We start from the raw sequence: 21,049 nt of genomic DNA, 5'->3' as shown, positions 1-21,049 counted from the left end.
TCTGCCTAGGCATCGAAAACACCTGCGACACTTGATTCCGCCATGTTCATCACCTTTCATCAAGCTCCAAACGATACGCACGCCAGCTCTGAAGCATCACATCCTGCTCATAAAATAAGCTTACTTGTATGCGATGGGCTTCTGGGAATTTGCACCATCGTTATCCTGCTTGCCGTATCGCCACCTGGACAGCTTTCATATGCAGAAGAACGTGTCATTCAATACCAGCAAACGGGTAGTCCCGAAAGCACGAACGACATCGCTTAAGCGCGCCACGCCCATGTGTCTCGATCCGAGGGTCAACGCCCCAAGCACCTAGGCAGCATGTGAAACCTAGATCGGAATGCTATGCCTGAGGTGCCCAACGGTCTCGTATCTGGGAAAGGTCGGATCGATCCATCCATGTGGAGGACTCACTTTGTCTACCCATTTGGACCAGATGTAATAGCTAAGATGGTCTTGCAGATCGTCTGCTTCCAGAGCGACAAAGCCCAACGCCTCTTAAATTTGAATGGCCGATCGCCCGTACTTGTTGTCGATCTCAGCACCCTGTCGACCTCTCGCAGCTCTTGCCATGTCGCGTCTCCATTTCTGATGTGGCTGGGTCAACATTCAAGAACTTTATACTTCCATTGGTGCGGAGCGGTGATATCGCAACAAGATGCACGCTTCGGGGCAGAGGAACAGTCTTGTACACGATCTTCAGAGTTTGTTTTCATTATCGTCCGTCCTATAGCAGCCTCGCGGTGATCTGAACATACTGGATAGGCTGATACCACCACAAACCCGTCGCAATCTCACCCCATTGCTTCGATACGTGCGCCAAGCACAGCAATTTTGCGTCTCCAAACAACCAGTCTACTTCCAAGTTCTGTACCACTCCTCCGTAGTGAGTGGATGAATATCAGATCGGTTTGGCCGCCAGTCGCAGGTACAAGGACTGATGCTGTCCATCTCAAGGTATGCAGCATTGATGAAGCCTACAATGTTCATGGAAACCCCGAAATGCTCAAGTTGGTCCCGATTGAGTCTCTCGAATCGTAATGCAAGTTGCTCGTCTTGAGTCGACGGCAGGGGAGACCGGTGTTCAGGACTGAGTAGAATGTTGATCGAAGGTAGTGCAGATGCAGCTGCCATGATACCCATAGCGATCCGCTGTCGTCCTAGAATTAAGGCCGATCTTGCGACCCAAGCACAAACGCTATCGACATCGTGGTCTGAGGAATATCCGATTTGATGGATCCTCGTCCGAACATACGGTTTTGCGTCATCGTTCAGACTTTTCGCAAGATGCATCGATTGTGACTTTGGAAACTAGGGTTATTAGCTAAGGCCAATATCAGCAAGAAACGATCTGTAAAACGCACATTGATGTTGGAAATGTAACAGAGCGCATACAGGAGCTTTTGTAGCCCACACAGGTCGACAAATTCCATTGTGCCAATGACCTTGACGCCTCCATCCTGGATCCATTCACGTATGGCTTTGTTGACAAGGGGAAGTGCTTCTTGGTGAACCTGATGACATGCTCTGAGAATGGCGGTTGAGACAGAGTGTGAGATCAGCGTAATCCGTTCTTCACTACCCCGATGACCAACCATCACATGATTGGTGGAGCGCGGAAGTCGTTCATATACCATCAAGCGAATATCCTTTGGTAGATCGAGGAAACGGAATGGTTCCGGAGTCGCTCTGTTTGACGCGATCGCCATGTTGACGGGTGACTGCAGTCACGGCTGCGGGCGAGTACTTTGAGAGGCAGTGGGTGAGGTCGTGGCAGCGATCAGAGAATCGCTCGAGCCATATTTGCGCTCACTAGCGCCATTCTGGTGCCTAACGCACGGGCGGCAAACAACCGGGTGTGTATAGTCATTTGACAAACGCTCTCAGACTCAAGAAAACCAAGCCTATGACTCTCCAGGATCAATCTTCGCTATTCATATCAATACAAATCTGCGCCGGCGAAGTGAAGCCTGAAGTAAGATCATCCTCGATTTGCTAAGCATGACTGCACCGAACCCCTTCCGATTCCTCGACCTTCCAAAAGAAATTCGACTCATTGTCTACGAGCGCCTGCCACGCCAGATTAAACACCATCATGTCATCAATCCCTTCCAGTCAGAAGACCGCTTTGTTCTCATCACGCGGTGTCTTCCAGTCGCTATTCTCTCCACCTGCAAGTTCATCAACTCGGAAGCCACCAACATCGTTCGAAAGATCCAGAATGAGTTCATTTTGAGTCAATGTCCTCAGTTCATCGCTAATCGTCAGCTTTTCTTCCAAACCGGCTTCATGAGTGTGTTCAAAATCTTTCCGTATAGGTGCTTTGCCCAAGGTCCAGGGGAAGGAGACTTGTTGGCTGATAGCGTACGCCGCAGTCTCCAAGCGCTTGCCAGAGGCTGCTTCGATGAAGCGGTGGTCAAAGCCGCCGCCGCAAGGTTCAACGCTCAGTCTTGTCGCCAGATAGCTTACCAAAATGACACATTAGGCCCTGACCAGAAGACCACATTCGTTTCATGATTTTGGACGATGTGGGAAGCACAATGGGTTGGGATCACAAGCTCGAGAATTGCGCGATGATTTGTCGTTGGTTCAACGTTTTGTATCTTCCGGAAAGGATTTCCAGTGTCGTTTGTGACGGCTTTCTGCCAGCGGATTCGTACACTTCTTCAGGATTTGCTCGGGGTGTCATCCCTACACTTGTAGATGTGAGATGTTGGCTGAAACCCAATGTTGACATTAGGGAGCTTGCATCTGACGAGAGGGCCTGGCGTAGTGAATGGGTGGAGTAGATGGTTGTTTGTAATACCCAAAGATGAGGTTGTAGCCCATTTCCAGGCGCTCGCTGATAAGCAAAAATGCACTGTGACCCAGCTTGCCCTGACCTGGCTGCTCAAGCAGGGCAACGACGTTATCCTCATACCAAGGAACGAAGCGTATCGAGTATCTCGAGCAGACATGGGCGAGCATGGAAATCAAGCTGAGCGACGAGGACGAAAGGGAAATTCGCGCGTTTGCGAACGATGCGGAGGCGAACGGAACGGCGCAGCCGGCTCAGTTCTCCGGCTATTTGTATGGCGACACGGTCGGACAGCAGATGAGCGGATACTGCATTCACATGGCGCTTTCATATCCCATATAGCTATATAGTGTGGCTTCTAACCTACGCCTACGTATATCTATCATCAACGATGGCCCTGGCCCTAGCACTGGCACGATGGTAGAAGAAGAAATGCTCTTGCTAGCTACGCGCATCGGGAAAATGAATGCTTTAACAAGTTGTCTGTCGCGTATGGGTAGTATAGCATTGATCGGAAAGTACATCCAAACGACCTCGGCGCATACATGATCATTTACGACAAGACTTATCTTCACTGACCGTATCATACCATCATAGCGCCGTGCATATCCTCGCGAACAGCACTCATGCGCCTGCTACGCGCTTTGTCGGGTGTCTGCGTACCGTCGGAGTACTGCTCTCCACTCAAACGATGACGATTGAAAAGCGGTGGAAGCAGGAAGTTTTGTAGTGAGCGAACGCGAACATGCGGACCATCCGCGTGGTATGATGACGGCGCGCGAGATGAGGAAACTCGAATTGGCATTGCAGCCCCGAACGGCGACGTTGGAATGAAGGAGTAGCGGAAGGAGGGGTGTCGGAAGCTATTTGACTCTGCTTCGTATAGTTTGTCGTCATTGCGAGCGGGTGGGGTATGTCGCGTTGTGAAGGTTGCGTTTGTAGAAGGATGTTCCAGGCTGTCTTCCCTCTCGCGATTTCTGTCGATTGATTAGCGATTGTCTCCGTTAGTACTTGGAAATACTGACATGCACTTCTCGCAAGGGCGTGACGTGGTCTTCAATCTGAACGGGTACATTTCCAATGTAGCCATGACACCAATGCAGGTCAGTGCCATCATGATACCGGGATGGAGTCCGTAGAACCAAAATTCGAGCCAGGAATGCTTGTCGAAGGTCTTCATTGTGATGATATGTGAGAGCGTAGTTTGAGGCTCTAGATGTACTGCCAAAATGGGGCGATTGAAGTTGCCGCTATGATTGTAAAGCATCGAGCTGACATCGCGGCGAGCTTGTGGGTCACTTTAACTCCCGCGAGACTACAACCAACACTTCGGCGACCTGTCCATCCCGCAAGGCTCTTGCCGTCCCACGCGACGGAGACTCATCACAATACGGGGCCTTTATGCGAGGCTGAGGCAGTGTTTCGTTGCTACTTTGGGACTGAGCTGGTCTGCAGGCGTCGCTGTATGCCGTGATAGGCTGGATATTACGGTGACTTAGTTCTTGATTCGTGGGTGATTAGGAATTGAATCGATCATCCTGATCCAACTGTTCCAGTTGGCAAGGTTGGTGACGGGGTCTGAAGGCTTTGAAACACCACCAGAATCCGTCGTGGGGTGCTACACTTCGGACACTCCGATAACAGGCCGTACGAGTTCGCCCGAGCAATGGGTATCAGTTCCATTCCGCGATGTAATGAGTTGTAGAAGTCTGAACTGTGATCTCAAGCTTGGCGAGAGAAAGGTTCGTGATGTCTCATACGAAGGCTGTTGTGGAAACCCTCTTCCCATTTCCTGACACTCGTACAAAGCCCGCAAAGAGACTCTGGAACACAACGGACTCGCCGAACCAAGCCACCAGAGCGCTACGATATCGTTTGAGATTGACTTGGGATAAAGCAAAGCACGATGATCTAATCCGAACCTGTACTTGGTTCATTCTTGTCCGCGAATGATGACATCCCGAAGATATGTGATAATGTAGAGCACGCAGCCCTGATCTCAGACGCAGTAGTCATTCTCATGCGGTGGAATATGTGCCATCCAATGGCATTCCAAGTTGCGTCGGGCGTAGGGCGTCCTGGGGGTGTTGAGTTGGGCTCAACAGGCATCCATGGATTTAGGTGTATCGCGGGCGGACCGCACCTTCGCTTGCATTCAGCTGCCGATATCGATGATTAGAAATATAGCACATATGAACTGATGTCGTTAAGATTGTAGGCAGCCTCGAAAGTCATGAACAAATGTCATGAGCGATGACCCAAACGACGATGAAAGTATGCACCGCGCATTGGCCAGCCAATCAAACTCTGCTGCCCAAGACATGCCGTCTTCCGCGGTTTTGACATGTAACTTCGCTGCGTACGTACTTCGTAATCCAGGACGCGCTGCTAAAGAGTCGAGGCTGCCCCGTGTCGACGTGAAAGATTGTGATGTGACATCCAGAACCACAGGCGATCGATGTGGGTCAACGTGGGGCAGTTCCGTTCCGGGTTAGTACCAACACCTGCGGCGGTTGTACCCGTCCCTCCTGCATTCTTCATCTCCTTTCACACTGCACCATCGGCGCTGTCGATAATAATGCAACAACCATTTATCCCGTCACATTCGCAATTTCGCGCTTCGACTGCAATCGATGATCGCAATACCTGACTAATTGGGACTTGCTACTGCATCGCTCGATCACTTGGCGATGGCCCATTCGTGGTTACTTGTACGCGTTATGCGACTCGGTAAAACACCAGTCTTGTCGCGCATTGGAGACACATGTGTTTGTACGATTGAAAGTATTATAATTATGTACCCCATCTCGTATAACAGTCTATCCGCGCTGACCCGGAACTCCAGCCTTCGCAAATAGATAGACCGAGTCGCAAAGTACCGCTGTAGCGCTTACTGCGAACATGCTACACCCATTTTGTCCTCAAGCCACCAAGCACACTCAAGCTGCGCAAGCCGTACCAAGCTCAAAACACCCAAAGAAATACAGTCTGCACACATCTCCACCTATAATTTCGTGCAGTACGCGCTGTGAATCTTGTAGTCGAACGTGCCCAGATCTCCAAACACCGACGCCTGGTCCTTACTGCCGCATTCCATCTTCTGGCCGTTGGCAGGGCAGTCGTGACCACTAGTGGAAGTTAGTTTCCAACGGTCTTTCCAAGTAAAAGGAGAATGCTGGATATGACGTACGTGTAGAACTTGCAGTGGTAGCCCTTCTCGACGGTGACGCTGCGGATCTTGCCATCGAAGTTGCCAAAGATGTTGTCTATGTCGGTGCAGAAGTCGTTGGCGGGAATGGCGGTTGACCGGCCATTGAAGTTTTTGTCGGTGAATATGGTGGCCCCGCGACCGTCCGCTGCAGCCTGTGAACTGTTAGTATCATGGGTGGAAGGATGGTTTGGTGCGGTAGTCTTCGTTACGTACGGTCGGTACAGCAGCGACAAGCGCGCTCAAGAGAGCTAAGACGGGGATGAAGAGCTGCATTCTGTGGGTTCTATTTGGTTGATGGTTCCTGGAAATCGAGAGATCGTCGAGACTAAGTAGAGGGTGGAAGTTGCGGGTTTATTTCGGCGGAGGCGTAGGTTCTTTAATATAGGGAGGGCGCGGGCAGAGAAGGAGCGAGGCGTGGTCATGACTGCTTATGACGCTAGCCTGTAGTTAGATGAACAGCATTCTTTGTCCCTAATGAGTGAAGCGACTGTGGCCCAAGCTTCCAAAACGAGCGAAGGCTGCATTTGTCTATGCTTGTATCGTGAAAGCTAACGGTATTCTGGTGGTAGGCGCTGGGGCTAGTTGTTTATATTGCGGCGCAGGTGTACCCGCAGTTCGGTAGGATAGCCGCATCAGGAAGTTTGTAAGATCCCTCGTCCAACTCGCACTAGATGAGGCGCGGATGTGCCCAACACAGCCGGAATAGCAAGATGGCTTGTTCAAATATTGGAGAACGATTGAGCGTCTCTTTCTGTAAGTCAATGCTGTTGCATTCCTTCGCGGATTTGTCGCTAGCTTACCAGGGGAAATTGTTGAATCAAATGAACGTGTGTTGATGCTATGAAGACTGCGATGAGGCCCCTCAGTTATAACATGCAGCGATGCAAGCGAATAGTCAGTATGAGACCTTTCAACGAGAAATAGACAAGATTGCGCTACCCAGTCCCAACGACGCTTACCCTCTTTGTATGAGCCAAAATTCATTCGATATAAATGACCTCCTCACTGCTTATGCAGTCTGGATGTAGTTGGAGGCCATTCCGATATGAAATCAGGCCGGTCTTCCTTTCTCGCGCCCAACAGCTGGAGGTGACACCAATTCGGACATAATGATCTCCCACAGCCTGCAGAATCATGAAAATAGGCTCGTACCCGGGAGCTACATCATTAAGGAGTACTGCTTTTACAGTGCCCTCCGATGTAGAGTTTGTGAGCTCATTGTCAAGCTGCAATTCGGAATAGAATTCCAGGTCATTCCACTCTTCGCAAGGCGGGTGCTGGAAAACCACTCGTGACTTTCCCTCCCGCTCTTCCCCATAATTTTGAACTGCATCAGAAGTGGGACTCATCTCCAAGGAGCCCGTATAGAATGACCCAATAAGCCGTAAAGTGGGACCACCGCCCGCAAGCAAACGGTCGTATCGGCTTTCGATATGGCTTTCTGGAGTCAACCATAATCTATCCGATGTGAGGATCTCTGTAACGAAGTTTTGTTCGTCACTGCGGGCTTCGATTGGTATATGTTTCGGACCAGTTGTAGCTGCCCACGACCACGTTGGGAAGCCTTCTCTTCTCTGACCAGGAGCGATGTTGAACCAAGAGAAACTGAGCGGATAACGCGAGGTGGGACCAGTGCGTACAGCCGCCATACCCCAAAAGTGAAGATCGACGAGTGTTTCTAAGATACCCATGCAGGCGTTGAGAATGTCGCTCTCAACGGACAGCTTTCTAGTTGAGTAATGGCTCAGTACTTCAGCGAGACGATTCTCTAGTGAGTTCTCCAGCGGAAAACCAACGAAACGTTCGACGGAGTGAGATACAAGGTCTTCCACGCCACGCCGCCGCACAGACTCTTGCCATGTTCCGCAATCACATACGTATGAGACTTCTTTATCTGTAAAGACTAGTCTTCGTGTTGCCAAATAGCCCTCTTGAAGGGTCCAGCCTCTTGTCGCCCATGTAGTACGGCCTAGTGTGGTATTCGGATGAATCATCTCGATCAACTCAACATTCGTGTCTAGTTCAACTTTCCTTTGTGCTTGTCGGTGTCTGAAGGAGACACCTGCTAGTCCATAGTCGGACGAATCCCCGGACGCAGCAATGATGACCAGCTCTGACTCAGCATAGATACGGCCCATGAGCTTTATCTGGGCCTGCTTATGAGCCTCGTTTAACTGATGTATACACTGAGTTCCAATATTAGTCGGTTACAGATACTTCGTGCTTGAGACAGTCACGTACAATCTGATCTACCCAGAGGTATCTGTAACCTAGCGCTATTGTAACGGTGATGGCGTCACGTATCGTCGTAGGGAAACGAGCCTGCTCTTTCTCTGAAATCTTCACCCCACCCCATACGTAAGACAGTGCTATGTAGCGGAAAGTAGCATCCTCAGGTGCATCGATGACTTTCTTAGCATGGCAGTCAAAGACTCTAAGACCAGGGATGGTCGTAGCGAAAGATGGATTACACTCCGTAGAATGTTGACGCTTGCAACGCTTGAGCCAGTACCGAAGAGTTCCGTAGTCGAGGAGTTCAGGGCTGAGCTTCCGAAGCAAATAGCTCTGATTAGCCGGAAATGCATGTTGTAATATGTATCCCGATACGTTACGTGTCGACATCTCATGTGTAAATGTGAGACGTGGAGTGTGGTGCGTCCAATCGAGCTCGCGATGAGAAAGCACGGAATCGGCATCCCAGCGCCGTAATCCCCAACAAGCACAGTCTAGTCTGAGAGCTCGACGAGGGTCTTTGTCGAATGATTGATCAGCGCAGAGAAATCGGCACAGTGAACAAGGCGACATAGAGAGCTCTTGACTTGACTCAGGAACCCCAAACAGTTGTAAACCAACACGCTCTTCGCAGTAGTATGAAACTTCATTGGGCAGTAGAAGTGACCAATTCACGCCAGCACACCGATGACACAAGTCACCCCGATAATGAGCTCTCTTGTACTCAGCGTATGAGCGTCGAATTCTCTTGAGCAAGGCCACTTGTCTTGTTTCTCTTTCTCTCTGTGCCACATGGGCTTTTCTCTTGCTTTTTGCTACCCTTTCTCTATATTCCCTAGCTCTCCAGTGTTCTTCTTCAGAGGGACTGAGTTCCGTGGATGACTCCGAATCGCTCAGGAAAAAGCTCATCCTGCAGGTGTTCGTCAGTATTTCGAGACTTTGTCGCTAGTGATACGTGGGATGAGTGCAAAATGAAGAAGATTAGCAAGTTGTGCGGCTGTTGAGCTGGTGAGAGAGTGCACGAGAGGACGCACAGCCTAATCCATACTTTAGGCTGCAGGATTGCTGACAAACAGCCTTGCATGGTGGCTTGTACGCTATCATGGCGATGTGCATACTGAACACGCCAGCCACAAACTAGTGACACACGGAGAAGATGAACCATAATCCGCGAAAACAAAGAGGTCAAAGGAAGACAACTGCCATGCCAGCAGTGTTGTTCGCTCAGTTGTGAAGGCTGTGTAGTATACCAAAAAAACAAACAACGCCATAACCCCAAAGGTATCTCAGAAAGCAGGTCATGACCGAACGCCTCATCAAATAACCCGCGTACTGCACCTGTGCGTCCAGCGCAGTTACACGCCATGCGTCTCCACTACATCGTACGCCAGAAGTAGTTCGTGTAAAAGTGCCGCGAGAACTTCGGATCAATATTGACAACATGCACATCTCCCTTTGTCGCATTGCGCACGACAGCCTTGTTGTATTCGCCGGTAGTGGGGTCGGCTTCGACGTCGATGCCGAGGGTGCGGTAGAGCTTGAGCTTCAATCTGTTGTAGAAGTCAGTATCTGCGTCTACTCGCGCATCTTAGGATAGAACTTACACTGTCGCATCCTCACCCGCCCTAGGCTCAACACCCCCTTCAACACCCTCCTCCTCCAACTCGCCCGCTACACCCCCCAACCTCGCGAGATCGCTCTGCAGCCTCTCACCCTCAATCTCCAGATCGCTCGCCTGCTTCGCGATCTTGAACTTCTCTGTGTCTAGGCGTAATATCTCCGCAGCATGGTTTGTGGGGTTGTGTTGACTGAGTGTGTGGTTGTGATTTGCGGAGAGGGTCTGGTGTGTCCGGTTCAGCGCGCTGAGAGAAGATTGGATGGAGCGTAGGTGTTGGGTGCGGAATTCGCTGAGCGTGCTGAGAGATTCGTTTATGCGGTGGAGTGAGGTTTTGTCGTTCGCGATTTTGAAGTGCGATGTGCATTGCGCGATGAGCTAGGCATCGTTAGGGAGGTTCGTATGTGTATTTGGAGAGAGTGCGTACGGCTGCGGGGTCTTCGTCGAGGAGCATGGTGGGCTTTGTGTGTCGCGTGAAGCTTGTGTGTATGGTACGATTGTTTGGAGTGCTATGCAATGTTTGCGCAATTTTTCGTCTGGTATCTTGTGATGTCTATCGCGACAAGGCCATGGTGTTGATGTTCTTGTTTGGATGGCCCGTGCCAAGTCGCGTGCATGGCAACCGCGACCAAGTGGCGGAAGGCGCAGGCGTAGCGTGGCGCATGGCCGGCAGCCACGAGGCGGCGGCGTACGTCACGGTAAAAGATCGCCTGCTCGGCCTGCAGCTGGAGCTTTCACGAGACAGCCCGTAGTTTGACGCTTACCACTTGCACTAACCCATCCTCACGATACCAACTTCCGCCTCCCCCAGAGAAGACTTCTCAGACTTCTCTAATTTTCTTGCGCAACACAAACAGCCGCCATGCCGCCATCATTACCATGTGAGTGGGATAACGACTTCTGGGCCGACGAACGCTCATTCCCCTTAGATGCCGCCGATGTCGAGTCGCCGCTCAAGCCAGAGGAGCTGCAGGTTCTGCGCGCGCAGTACGAGAAGGAGGGCGAATACGTTGGTCTGCAGACGAAGTTCAACTACGCATGGGTACGGCTTCCCCGCGTCTTGTCACATTTGCACATGCGCACGGCACCACCCGCAACAAGCAAGCTCATGGTATTCTAGGGTCTGATCAAGTCTACCTCCCGTCCCGACCAACAGGAAGGAGTGCGCCTCCTCTCAGAGATCTTCCGCAACTCGCGCGAGCGCCGGCGCGAATGCCTCTACTACCTCGCCCTCGGCAATTACAAACTCGGCAACTATGCTGAAGCCCGACGGTACAACGAGCTGCTACTGGAGTTGGAGCCTGCGAACCTCCAGGCCGGAAGCTTGAAGGGTCTTATCGACGAGAAGGTGGCAAAGGAGGGGTTGGTCGGCGCAGCTATCGTGGGAGGAATCGTAGTCGCGGCGGGCGTGGTGGGCAGCCTCTTGCTGAGGGGTGGCCCGAGAAGATCGTGAACAGGTGCCGTTGTCGCAAATCTATGACATGCGCAGCGTCGTTTGGATCACAGGTCAGGCCAGGCCCGCAGTCATGTTGATGAGTACATGCATAGGCGTTTGTGGTTTCTATACCTTTGGCAGGGATCGTACGGTTAATAGCAATTTTTGATATCTGTAGTATACACAAAGCTCTCCTACTAAGCAAGCGATAGCACTGACCACCTTATCGCGCGACGTACTGTTGGATTGCGGCAGGCGGCAGTCTTTGGCTGATAGAAAGCCTCAGAATTAGATGGAACACGGAAGAAGCGGGCAGAGACAACTGGTCGGACAAACGTAGAGTCAGAGCAAGACAATCAACCGCTGCCGCGTTCAAGAAGACGCGCAAGCGACTTTGCCCCCGTCTCCATTCTACATCTGTCCTCATAACTTCTTGACCCACGAAGCAAAGTGCTAGGTTAGCTTCGCCCAACTCGAGATACCGCGGGACAAATCGCTAGACCCCACCACCCCTGCACATCGAACAACGTCATTCCGGTGTCTGACAGCTTTCGCGCGAAACAACCTTGGAACTATCACCTTACGGGTAGCCTCGCCTGTGATCACCCTCTACGCCAAACTTCCCTGAATCCTCTCCGCAATTCACTGCGATACCCCCTACCTGTCTGCTGTCGCAGCTCGCCACCATCACCTGTACTGGCAACGGCGCGTGATAGGTTCTTGACTTGAATTGATTCTCTTCCGCGCCTGCTCCCGACACAAGGCCGTAAGTCGGCGTCCGTTGCTCGAACGTTACTTCCATGCTGACATACCTCACCCAGTCTCCTTGAACCTCGCCCTACTACCCTACGTCTTATCACACGCCTCACGCCTGCGACCATGGACCAGTCGACCAACCAGGATGCGCAGTCAGGAAACCCGCGGCCCGGGCACCGCGACATGATGTTTTGCCACGAGTGCGCCGACGAGTGGTATCGAGACGAACACGGCCTCTCGTGTCCAGAATGCGGCTCCGACTTCACCGAGATTGTGAGTTTAGCCGCCAAATCCAGCCTTCAACCCGTCAAACACGACGCGATGCGGACATGCACCGAATTCCGCTGACACCGATTAGATCGAAGACAACAACGACCCAAGAGATGCTGCCCCCGGGATGTTTGGCCATGACGGCGACGACTCCGACTCCCTCCCTGATCTCGAGCACGCCCCACCTCAGTTGAACCCTCACCACAACCCATGGCAGACCGACGACCCGGAGGAGGGCGACATTAGCAATGTCAGATTCACAGAAACGGGTCCGGGAAGGTACAACCTGCAGGCTACCGTTACACGATCCGTATCGCCCCAGGGCGGCATGGCGGTGCCTGGGTCAATAGGAGGATTCATGGCCATGTTGAACGGGCTCACCGGGGCGGCAATGCGACCACAAGGGCAACAACCGGGTCAGCAACCGGGTCAAGGGGAGGGTCTGTTCTCTGGCGCTGGACCAGGCACAGGCCCAAACCAGTCTGCTTTCCAGGAAGCTCAAAACCAGGGCCATGAAGGAGGGCCTCAGATCCGCGGAGGAAGCTTTACGTACCACGGTGGCGCTCGACTGTTCCCCGGCAATGGAAACCACCCAGGCCAGGCTGAGCCTGTGGATGAGATCACCAAGTAAGCAGGAGCGAACCACCATATTTGGAAGCCGCTAACAAGCCAAACAGTGTCATGACTGGCCTCATGGCTGCCTTTGGAGCACCACCTCCTCGCGTCCACGCCCACAACCACCCACTCGGCGGCGCTGAGGGTACTTTCCGCGGCGAACACAACCATGGCGCTGGCGAGCAGTTCGCGGGTCACCCTATCCTACAACTATTCTCCTCTATGGGTATGATGGGCGGCCACGCTGGCAACATGGGAGATTTTGTCTACTCTCAAGAAGGCCTAGACCGCATCGTCTCCCAACTCATGGAGCAAACCTCGACGAGCAACGCGCCCGGTCCGGCAACACAAGCCGACATCGATAAACTCCCGCGTACCCACATCACCGAAGAGATGCTAGGCGACGAACACAAGGCCGAATGCAGTATATGCATGGACGAGGTCAACATCGGCGAGCAGGTGACGCTACTGCCATGCAAGCACTGGTTCCACCACCCATGTGTCTCCGCGTGGCTGCTCGAACACGACACCTGTCCACATTGTCGAAAGGGTATTACCAAGGGTGGCGAGGGCCAGGCGAACAACCCTGCGTCTGCAGACTCACAGACGGATCGTACGTCCCAGATGCCGGGTTCCTTCACTCCTTCCGGCTCGGGCACGTTCAATGATCCCTACGTCGTTCCCGCAGGATCCCCACCCCCACCGTCCAACGGTCAAGGCAGCTCGTCTGATAACGCAAATGCAGGCTCGGGCAACGGTGGCATCAGTGACCGGATACGCAGGGGTCTGTTTGGATCTCCGCAATAGGGATAACACCTTTTTGTCGGTAATATCAAGCTAATCTTCATGTATATGCCAGGGCGGGACCGGTTCAGGAGGAGTAGAGAGGTACTGCGCGAGGCAAGACAAGTCCGCCGTGAACTTCGCTCCGGTTCCGAGTCGACCGAGCTTTTATCACCAGAGATTATTCTCAGTGGCAGACCCAATACTGAAGGGGCCCGCCGTGTATCTTCCTTTCTTAGTCCACGGGCTCGGACGCAGCGGTCAACCTCTGGAGGTGGCCCTGAGAATCCAAGCGAGTCCACTCCACAGACCACGTCTCCAGATGGCACTGCGCAACCGAGCGGGCCTTCGACGCGACGACACATACGGCGATCTGCTCGTTCAAGCACAAGGCGTCAACGGTCCGCTTGAGTCTTGCGTTGGCGTCGGTACATGGGTTTAGTGGTGGGCGTTGATGTGCTTCCTTCCCCACGCGTTTGCTCAGTGGATGCTGCATGTATATAGTTTTCCTTCTCCTCCTTAGACATCAGTATGCATAGTTATGGCGTTAACGATTGGGGTACACATCCACGGATGGGAGTTTTCATAGTTCGCGGGCGCCAATACCATTGCTATCATGAGTTGCCTGAGCCTAAAGAATCCGAGAACATTACAGTATTGTCGTCTCTCACAGATCGCCCATGACTGCAATTGCCGTTGCCACTTTACAATCACATGTCAAATCAGAGAACCCTCCCAACCGGCGGTGTCGCCTCGACAACGCAGCCGGAAGACTTTTTCTGCCGTGATTTACGTCCTCACGCGCCACGATACGACGTTGATGCGAAGAGGCGGTGGAGCTTCACGCGCGAGTGCTGACCTGGCTAGCGCGCCGCCTTGTCAACGGGTGGGGTGCGGTTATGCAGGGCCAGTCCGTGAAATGACTAGGTTCTGGGGTGCAGTGGTTTTGCGGTGAAGAGACTGCACGACGCAAGGTGATATGAAGTGCACTCGAGCTAAGAGGGGAGGAGGTTGGGGAAACTACGATCACAGCCACTTTCGGGCTTTGAAGATGGCCTTCGGCGAGGTAGCCGGAGTTTGAGGATGGCAACGTGACGGTCCGAGAGAGGATTGGCGAGGCGAATGGACTGACTGGGCATGGCAAGAAATTATTCAGCGGACCCGATCGAACAACGCATCAACGCTTCGACCGCCCATCACGGAAAGGCCCTGCATGACAATTGCGCGCGCGTCCAGAGTGTCCTTGTCTCAGCAGAGTCGAGGCGACCAGTCGGCACGATACTTTGCCCCAACTCTGAGACGAAACGTTTTTGCAAAAGGAAAGACCGTGTTCCTGCAAGCCATTGGGGTTCGCATAACATCAGATCATGCCGAGTCACACGTCGACGCGCCGTGACCGTGCGCGGAGCCCTACGCTGGAGCCCACGATCTCCGACGATGATGTGCTGGCTAAGGCTTATCGATTGCTCGCCCAACTTCCTGTAATCGAATGCCGAAGCTATGTACGTCGTGATCGTGATACTACGTGCATGGCTGTGATTGGCACGAGGAGACGCGCTCCGGTGGGGGGGGACACGTCGTGTGTTGAGGGCGTGGGCGGGTACAAAACCTCGAGGGCCTCATCAAACTGGTCGTCGACGTGCCAAAAGCAAGGACGTCGTCCTCAGCGACGTCGCATGGCTGGGTAGTCAGCACACGGGGTGTCGTCGAGGAAGCCCTGGCAGACCCTAGTCGAGGCGGTAAGAAGCAAAGTGGAGCCGCTTGGGAGCTTTGACAGCGCCGGCCTCGACGTCCATCTGCGTTGTGCTTGCATTAATGCCTGTCCAGCCTCGCCCATGCCAATTGTGCTACCGTGTCGCAGCGTTACATGACTGGCTCGTGCCTCCCCTCGAAGATGTATATACCTCGTAGCGGACGTCTAGCGCCCGACAATCCACCAGGCTTGCATGCAGGATCCAACGTGTTGTTGTGCTTGTACATAAGTAAAGCTCCATTTCGTTACCGTGCGGTGAGGAGACTTGACGGCCCGCCCAGATTCAGAAAGGGCAACAAAATTTTCAGCATACTTGATTGGACTGGCTCGCGCGGGAAACAGTGGCGCTTTCAACAGAGGGAACTGATAGCAGTAGAGCGTGAATCATGCCGAGCTGGGGCAGGAAAGAAAGCTATGAGTGAGTGCTACCCGTCACCTTCCCCTCTGCCTCCCCCTCCACCGCTCACCACTGCTCCCTCTGTCTGAGGACATTACGATACACGCCTTTTTTTCTTCTTGTTGCTTTTGGTAAGAGGCTCTCGCCCACGATAGCTCGCTGTCGTGTGGTATACCCTAACATATTTTTTTTCTTACACCACTGTTGGCCCGACCTATCCGCCATACATTGAATACTTTACAGCCATTATCATTCACCTACAAAGTCACCAGAGCCCCCACTAACACCGCCTCGCAGGGCCTCTTCGAGAGAGCAGAAGCAGATCCTCGCTGATATCAACACGGGATCTCAGAAATTCAGTAGACGGCTGCTACCACCACGAACGATAAGCAACAAGCGAAACGGGACGATCGACCCTCTACCTGCTCCGATTACTGGCGAAGCAAGCCAGCAAGAAGAGCGTCGAGGCCGGAAATCGACGAGCTCCCTGCGACCGGGACTCCCCAAGCGAACCAGCAGTATGAAGAGAGCGTACAACTATTTCTTCGGCGGACCTGCACCGGTACCGGCCACGGCCGAGCCAGCGACGCCCGCCGTGACAACCGACGCGACGCCGCCGAGCAAGGTCGAGTCGAGCACGCAGGACAATGGCGTCGACACGCCGCCCGAGACACCACGTGAGGCGCCCACACGGTTAAGTGAAGACGAAGCAGGTACGTAGCACTCACCGCGCCCCACCCCCCACCCCCGCCTGCCCAATCCATAACAATGCCAGCAGCATTCCCCCACTATCCGCTTTCTCTGCACTCGCGGGCGTCTCCCCTACACCAGAATGTCCCCGCTCACCACATACTAACGCACCATGCCCCAACAGCAGACTCGCCCTCGCCGCCCTCACCACAGGCGTCCGACAGCCTCGAGACGCAGATCGAGAAGCTGAAGCGGAAGCTCAAGCACGCCGAAGCCGACCTCGACGAAGCCCAGCGCGTCGCCGCCACACAGGATGAGCACGTGCGCACGCTCGAGGACGATCACGAGGAGCGCAAGAAGGAGTTCGAGGCCCGCGAGCAGTCGCTGCAGCAGGACAAGAAGGACCTCGAGGAGCACATGGTCAGCGTCGTCGTCCAGCAGGTGCGCGAGGCCAAGGCAAAGGAGAGGAACACCGTCCGCGACGAGTGCGAGGCCGAGTTCAACACAAAGATCGCCGACGTCAACAAGGAGGCTGAAGAGCTCCGTGCCACCGTCGCCGATCTCGAGAAGCAGATTGCCTCGTACAAGGAGGAGGTCGAGCAGCTCAAGGCCAAGCTCGACAGCGACAAGTCCGCTGGCACCGAGTCGGTCGACAGGTCCGAGGTCGAGGCCAAGGAGACTGAGCTCGCCAGCGCCAAGTCGCAGTTGGAGGAGCTCACCGCTGAGAAGAGCAAGACTGAGAAGGACCTTGCCGACGCTCTTGCCACGATTGAGGACCTCAAGGCTCAGACTGTCGCCAAGGACGAACTTGACACTCTCGCCGCTGACCGCGATGCGCAAAAGACCAAGGTCGAGGAGCTTGCCGCCGAGGTCGCCGTTCTGCGAACACAGATCGACGAGTTGGAAGGTCTCAAGGCGAAGCACGCTGAGCTCGAGGCCGCCCACAGCAAGCTCTCCGATGAGCTCGCCGCCCGCGGTACCCAGGACGCTGACGCTGACAAGGCGTCGAAAGAGGAGGCTGATGGCCTTCGCAGCACCATTGCCGAGCTCCAGGCTTCCCTCAAGGAGGCCAAGGACACTCTCGACCAGAAGGCTGCTGAGCTCGACGCCAAGACCAAGGAGCACGCTGATGCCGCCGACCAAGTCACTTCGCTCACCGAGTCCTCCAAGGGCGAGGTCGAGAGCCTGAAGACTGAGATCGCCGAACTCCAGGAGAAGCTGAAGACCGCCGATTTGTCCAAGGGCGATGCTGATGAGCTCGCTCAGAAGGTATCCTCCCTCGAGAAGTCGTTGAAGGAGGCACAAGATGAGCTTGCGGCCAAGACATCTGAGCTCGAAGCTTCTTCATCCTCCCTCGCATCCGAGAAGGACGCCGCCGTCAAGGCTGCCGAAGAGGCCAAGAGCGAAGTCGACGCTCTCACCACCAAGATCTCCGAACTCGAAGCTTCCCTCAAGGAGTCGCAAGACAGCCTCTCCGCCAAGGACGCTGAGCTCGAGACCGCTAAGGGTGACGCATCCAAGGCTGTTGGCTCCGCAAAGGACGAGGTTGCCAGCCTCCAGAGCACCGTCAGCAAGCTCGAGGCTGAGATAGAATCCGCCAAGGGCTCTTCCGACGAGCAGACTACCGCTGCGAAGAAGGAGGCCGCCGAGGCTCGCGAGGCTGTTACCAAGCTTGAGGAGGAGCTCAAGGCCGCCAAGGACGAGTCTAGCAAGGCTTCTGAGGCCTCCAACTCCAAGGTCACCGAACTCGAGACTTCGCTCAAGGAGGCTCAGGAGAGCCTTGCCGCGAAGGAGTCTGAGCTTACCGCCGCGAAGGAGGAGGCTACCAAGGCCGTTGAGTCGTCCAAGGGTGATGCTGAGGGTCTGCACAAGACTATCGCTGACCTCGAGGCGTCGCTTAAGGAGGCCAAGGACAGCCTTTCGTCGAAGGATTCTGAACTTGAGGCTGCTAAGGGTGAGACCACCAAGGCTACTGAGGAGTCCAGCTCGAAGATCTCCGAGTTGGAGGCTAGCTTGAAGCAAGCTCATGATGACCTCACCGCCCACAAGGTCGAGCTGGAGACCGCGAAGAGCGAAGGTGGCAAGGCTGCCGAGCTCGAAGCATCTCTCAAGGAGGCAAAGGACGCCCTTGCATCCAAGGAGTCTGAGTTGGAGGCCGCCAAGTCAGAAGCCAGCACTGCTACCGAGTCGTCCAGCTCCAAGATTGCAGAGCTCGAGGCTTCCCTCAAGGCTGCTCAGGAGAGCCTGACCGCGAAGGAGTCGGAGCTCGAGGCCAAGTCTGCCGATGCTGGCAAGGTCTCTGAGCTTGAGGAACAACTCGCCTCTGCCAAGTCTGAGCTTGAGGCCGCCACCAAGGAATCGCAATCGACCAAGGAAGAGGCTGATGGCCTCCGCAGCAAGATCACAGACCTCGAGACCTCCGCCAAGGGTGGTGCCGATGAGTCTGCTGCCAAGATTGCAGAGCTTGAGGCATCTCTCAAGGAAACTACGAGCAAGCTGGAGGCGAAGGAAGCTGAGCACTCCGAGTCGCTCAAGGCCGCTCAGTCATCAAGCGAAGACAAGGTCGCCGCTCTTGAGAAAGAGCTTGCTGACGCGAAGGCTGAGGCTAGCAAGGTTGCCGACCTCGAGGCATCTCTCAAGGACGTCACCAGCAAGCTTGAGGCTAAGGAGGCTGCTGCATCATCTGGAGATGAGAAGGTCGCCTCTTTGGAGAAGGACCTCGCCACCGCTCAGGAATCACTTGAGGAGACTAAGAAGGCCAAGGACGCTGTCGAGGAGGAGCTCAAGGCATCCAAGCAGGCTGAGGCCGAGGCGAAGGAGGGTGCTTCCAAGGCGTCTTCCGTCGAGTCTGAACTCGCTGACCTCAAGGCCTCGGCTGAGAAGTCGACTGCCGAGAAGAGCGAGCTTGAGGAGAAGATCAAGGCCAACGACGCTAAGATCGCTGAGCTCGAGTCTACCGTCGAGACCGCCAAGGCTAAGGAGTCTGAACTCACCGCCCTCCAGGCTAAGCTCGACGAGGCCACCGCTGCCTCCGAGACCGCGACCAAGGACCTCGAGACCTCCAAGACCGAAGCTGCCGACGCTAAGAAGTCCCTCGAGTCCCTCCAGGCTACCCTGAAGGAGCAAGAGGAGAAGACCAGCGCCCTGACATCCGATGCCGAAGCCGCGAAGAAGGAGCGTGATGACATCAAGACCGAGCTCGCCAGCGCTAAGGAGCAACTCGAGAAGGCTCAGGCTGAGCAAGAGGAACTCAAGAAGGCCAACGCTGAGATCTCTTCCAAGGCCGAATCCAAGGAATCCGCCGCCCCCGCCGCCCCCGCTGTCGAGCCCGCCCCTGAGCAAGTCGCCACCGAGCCCGTTGCCGAGCCTGTCGCCGAAGCCAAGGTAGAGCCCGAAGCCGTTGCTGACGTTCCTGCCGTCGACGGTGCCGCCGAGACTGAAGCTGCCAAGGAAGCTGAAGAGCCAAGCACGCCTACCACACCCACTACGCCTGGCAACCAAGCCGAAGAGGAAGACGGCGACGCGAACGGCGAGGCCACACCTAGCTCGGGGAAGAACAAGAAGAAGAACAAGAAGAAGGGTAAGAAATGAGCGTGAGGATGACGACGCTTGTTTGATGATACCTTTTTCTTTAGTTCGAGTATGAAGATTGCTGCGTTGCGGATGGCCGCATAAGATGACGAAAAGACGGAAGTGGAAGATGGATGGGAAGTTGCATTATACCCTTGCTGCACTGGCACCCTCCCTTTTTGAAGATGGTGGGGTGGCTGTGGGAGGATTTTAGATTGTTTTGTTTTGTTTTGCTTGTCTTGCCGTCGTGTTTTGTATTGCGGTTGCGACCCCGATCTCTCTCCTCCTCAGTAATGACCGCCTTTACGCCCTTCGCATGAGTATGAGATGGATGAATGGATGGATGGATGATAGGGATGATAAGGAACATGAGTCATGTAGATAATGAAAAGACACCTTTTTGCGCTTTATATACTTCTATACACTTCTCAAATTGGTTGATGTGATATGCTCACATGTATCGCAGGTGTCGAAATCGTGCCACGACATTCGCTGCGTATACTCTTCTTTCTCCGAGCTTCCGGCACCGTTCGCCTTGTCCAACATTCCAAGTACGCCCGCGTACCCCTCAGAAGTCGAGGGACTTGAGGCCGGGCATACGTGTCGTGGCACGAGAACGGTAGATGTGAAAAGCTACTGATACTGCGCCTATGACAGCGTAGACTGACTTCGGTGTTCACGTACGGAGGAAGTCCTTTGACTAGCTTTGAACTTCTATTCGTTGACTTGGTTGTAATACGTTGAAGAGGCTGGCTCTAGTAGTTGAAAGAAGAAGGTGCGCACCGTAGTCGATGTTCGTGTGTAGCAAAGAGTTATGACTATGCCGAAGAGGAGCGGTACAAGGTTGTTAGTTGTGTTATCTTTGTACGACACGGAGGCGTTTCGTAGATGTATATATTGGTACGAGTATGTAGACAATCGT

General features: G+C 54.0%; 6 protein-coding genes across 6 annotated transcripts; 4 read left to right on the top strand and 2 right to left on the bottom strand.

The window, feature by feature from the left end:
* Positions 1–2,004: 2,004 nt before the first annotated feature.
* Positions 2,005–2,467, top strand: J4E79_009730 (uncharacterized protein; the record flags this gene model as incomplete). Its single annotated transcript, XM_049358573.1, has 2 exons — positions 2,005–2,296; positions 2,322–2,467. 2 exons carry the CDS (start codon positions 2,005–2,007, stop codon positions 2,465–2,467), a joined length of 438 nt encoding a protein of 145 aa, XP_049207043.1.
* Positions 2,468–5,804: 3,337 nt separating this feature from the next.
* J4E79_009729 (uncharacterized protein) lies at positions 5,805–6,284 on the bottom strand (the record flags this gene model as incomplete). The annotated part of the gene is made up of 3 exons (XM_049358572.1): positions 5,805–5,928; positions 5,991–6,163; positions 6,225–6,284. The coding sequence occupies 3 exons, from the start codon at positions 6,282–6,284 to the stop codon at positions 5,805–5,807; spliced, it is 357 nt and encodes a 118-aa protein (XP_049207042.1).
* A 3,334-nt stretch (positions 6,285–9,618) lies between these two features.
* On the bottom strand, positions 9,619–10,312 carry J4E79_009728 (uncharacterized protein; the record flags this gene model as incomplete). Its single annotated transcript, XM_049358571.1, has 3 exons — positions 9,619–9,793; positions 9,848–10,236; positions 10,286–10,312. The coding sequence occupies 3 exons, from the start codon at positions 10,310–10,312 to the stop codon at positions 9,619–9,621; spliced, it is 591 nt and encodes a 196-aa protein (XP_049207041.1).
* A 408-nt stretch (positions 10,313–10,720) lies between these two features.
* Positions 10,721–11,311, top strand: FIS1 (mitochondrial membrane protein; the record flags this gene model as incomplete). Its single annotated transcript, XM_049358570.1, has 2 exons — positions 10,721–10,900; positions 10,979–11,311. 2 exons carry the CDS (start codon positions 10,721–10,723, stop codon positions 11,309–11,311), a joined length of 513 nt encoding a protein of 170 aa, XP_049207040.1.
* An 861-nt stretch (positions 11,312–12,172) lies between these two features.
* J4E79_009726 (uncharacterized protein) lies at positions 12,173–13,741 on the top strand (the record flags this gene model as incomplete). The annotated part of the gene is made up of 3 exons (XM_049358569.1): positions 12,173–12,322; positions 12,408–12,946; positions 12,997–13,741. 3 exons carry the CDS (start codon positions 12,173–12,175, stop codon positions 13,739–13,741), a joined length of 1,434 nt encoding a protein of 477 aa, XP_049207039.1.
* A 2,115-nt stretch (positions 13,742–15,856) lies between these two features.
* J4E79_009725 (uncharacterized protein) lies at positions 15,857–20,148 on the top strand (the record flags this gene model as incomplete). The annotated part of the gene is made up of 3 exons (XM_049358568.1): positions 15,857–15,888; positions 16,165–16,580; positions 16,745–20,148. The coding sequence occupies 3 exons, from the start codon at positions 15,857–15,859 to the stop codon at positions 20,146–20,148; spliced, it is 3,852 nt and encodes a 1,283-aa protein (XP_049207038.1).
* Positions 20,149–21,049: the final 901 nt, after the last annotated feature.

This window comes from Alternaria viburni (genome assembly GCF_023758015.1).
Source record: "Alternaria viburni strain BMP 2772 chromosome Unknown scaffold_26, whole genome shotgun sequence".
NCBI classification, from domain to species: Eukaryota; Fungi; Ascomycota; class Dothideomycetes; order Pleosporales; family Pleosporaceae; genus Alternaria; species Alternaria viburni.
The sequence above is the reverse complement of the archived record's forward strand: the minus strand, read 5'-3'. Positions and strand labels throughout refer to the sequence as shown.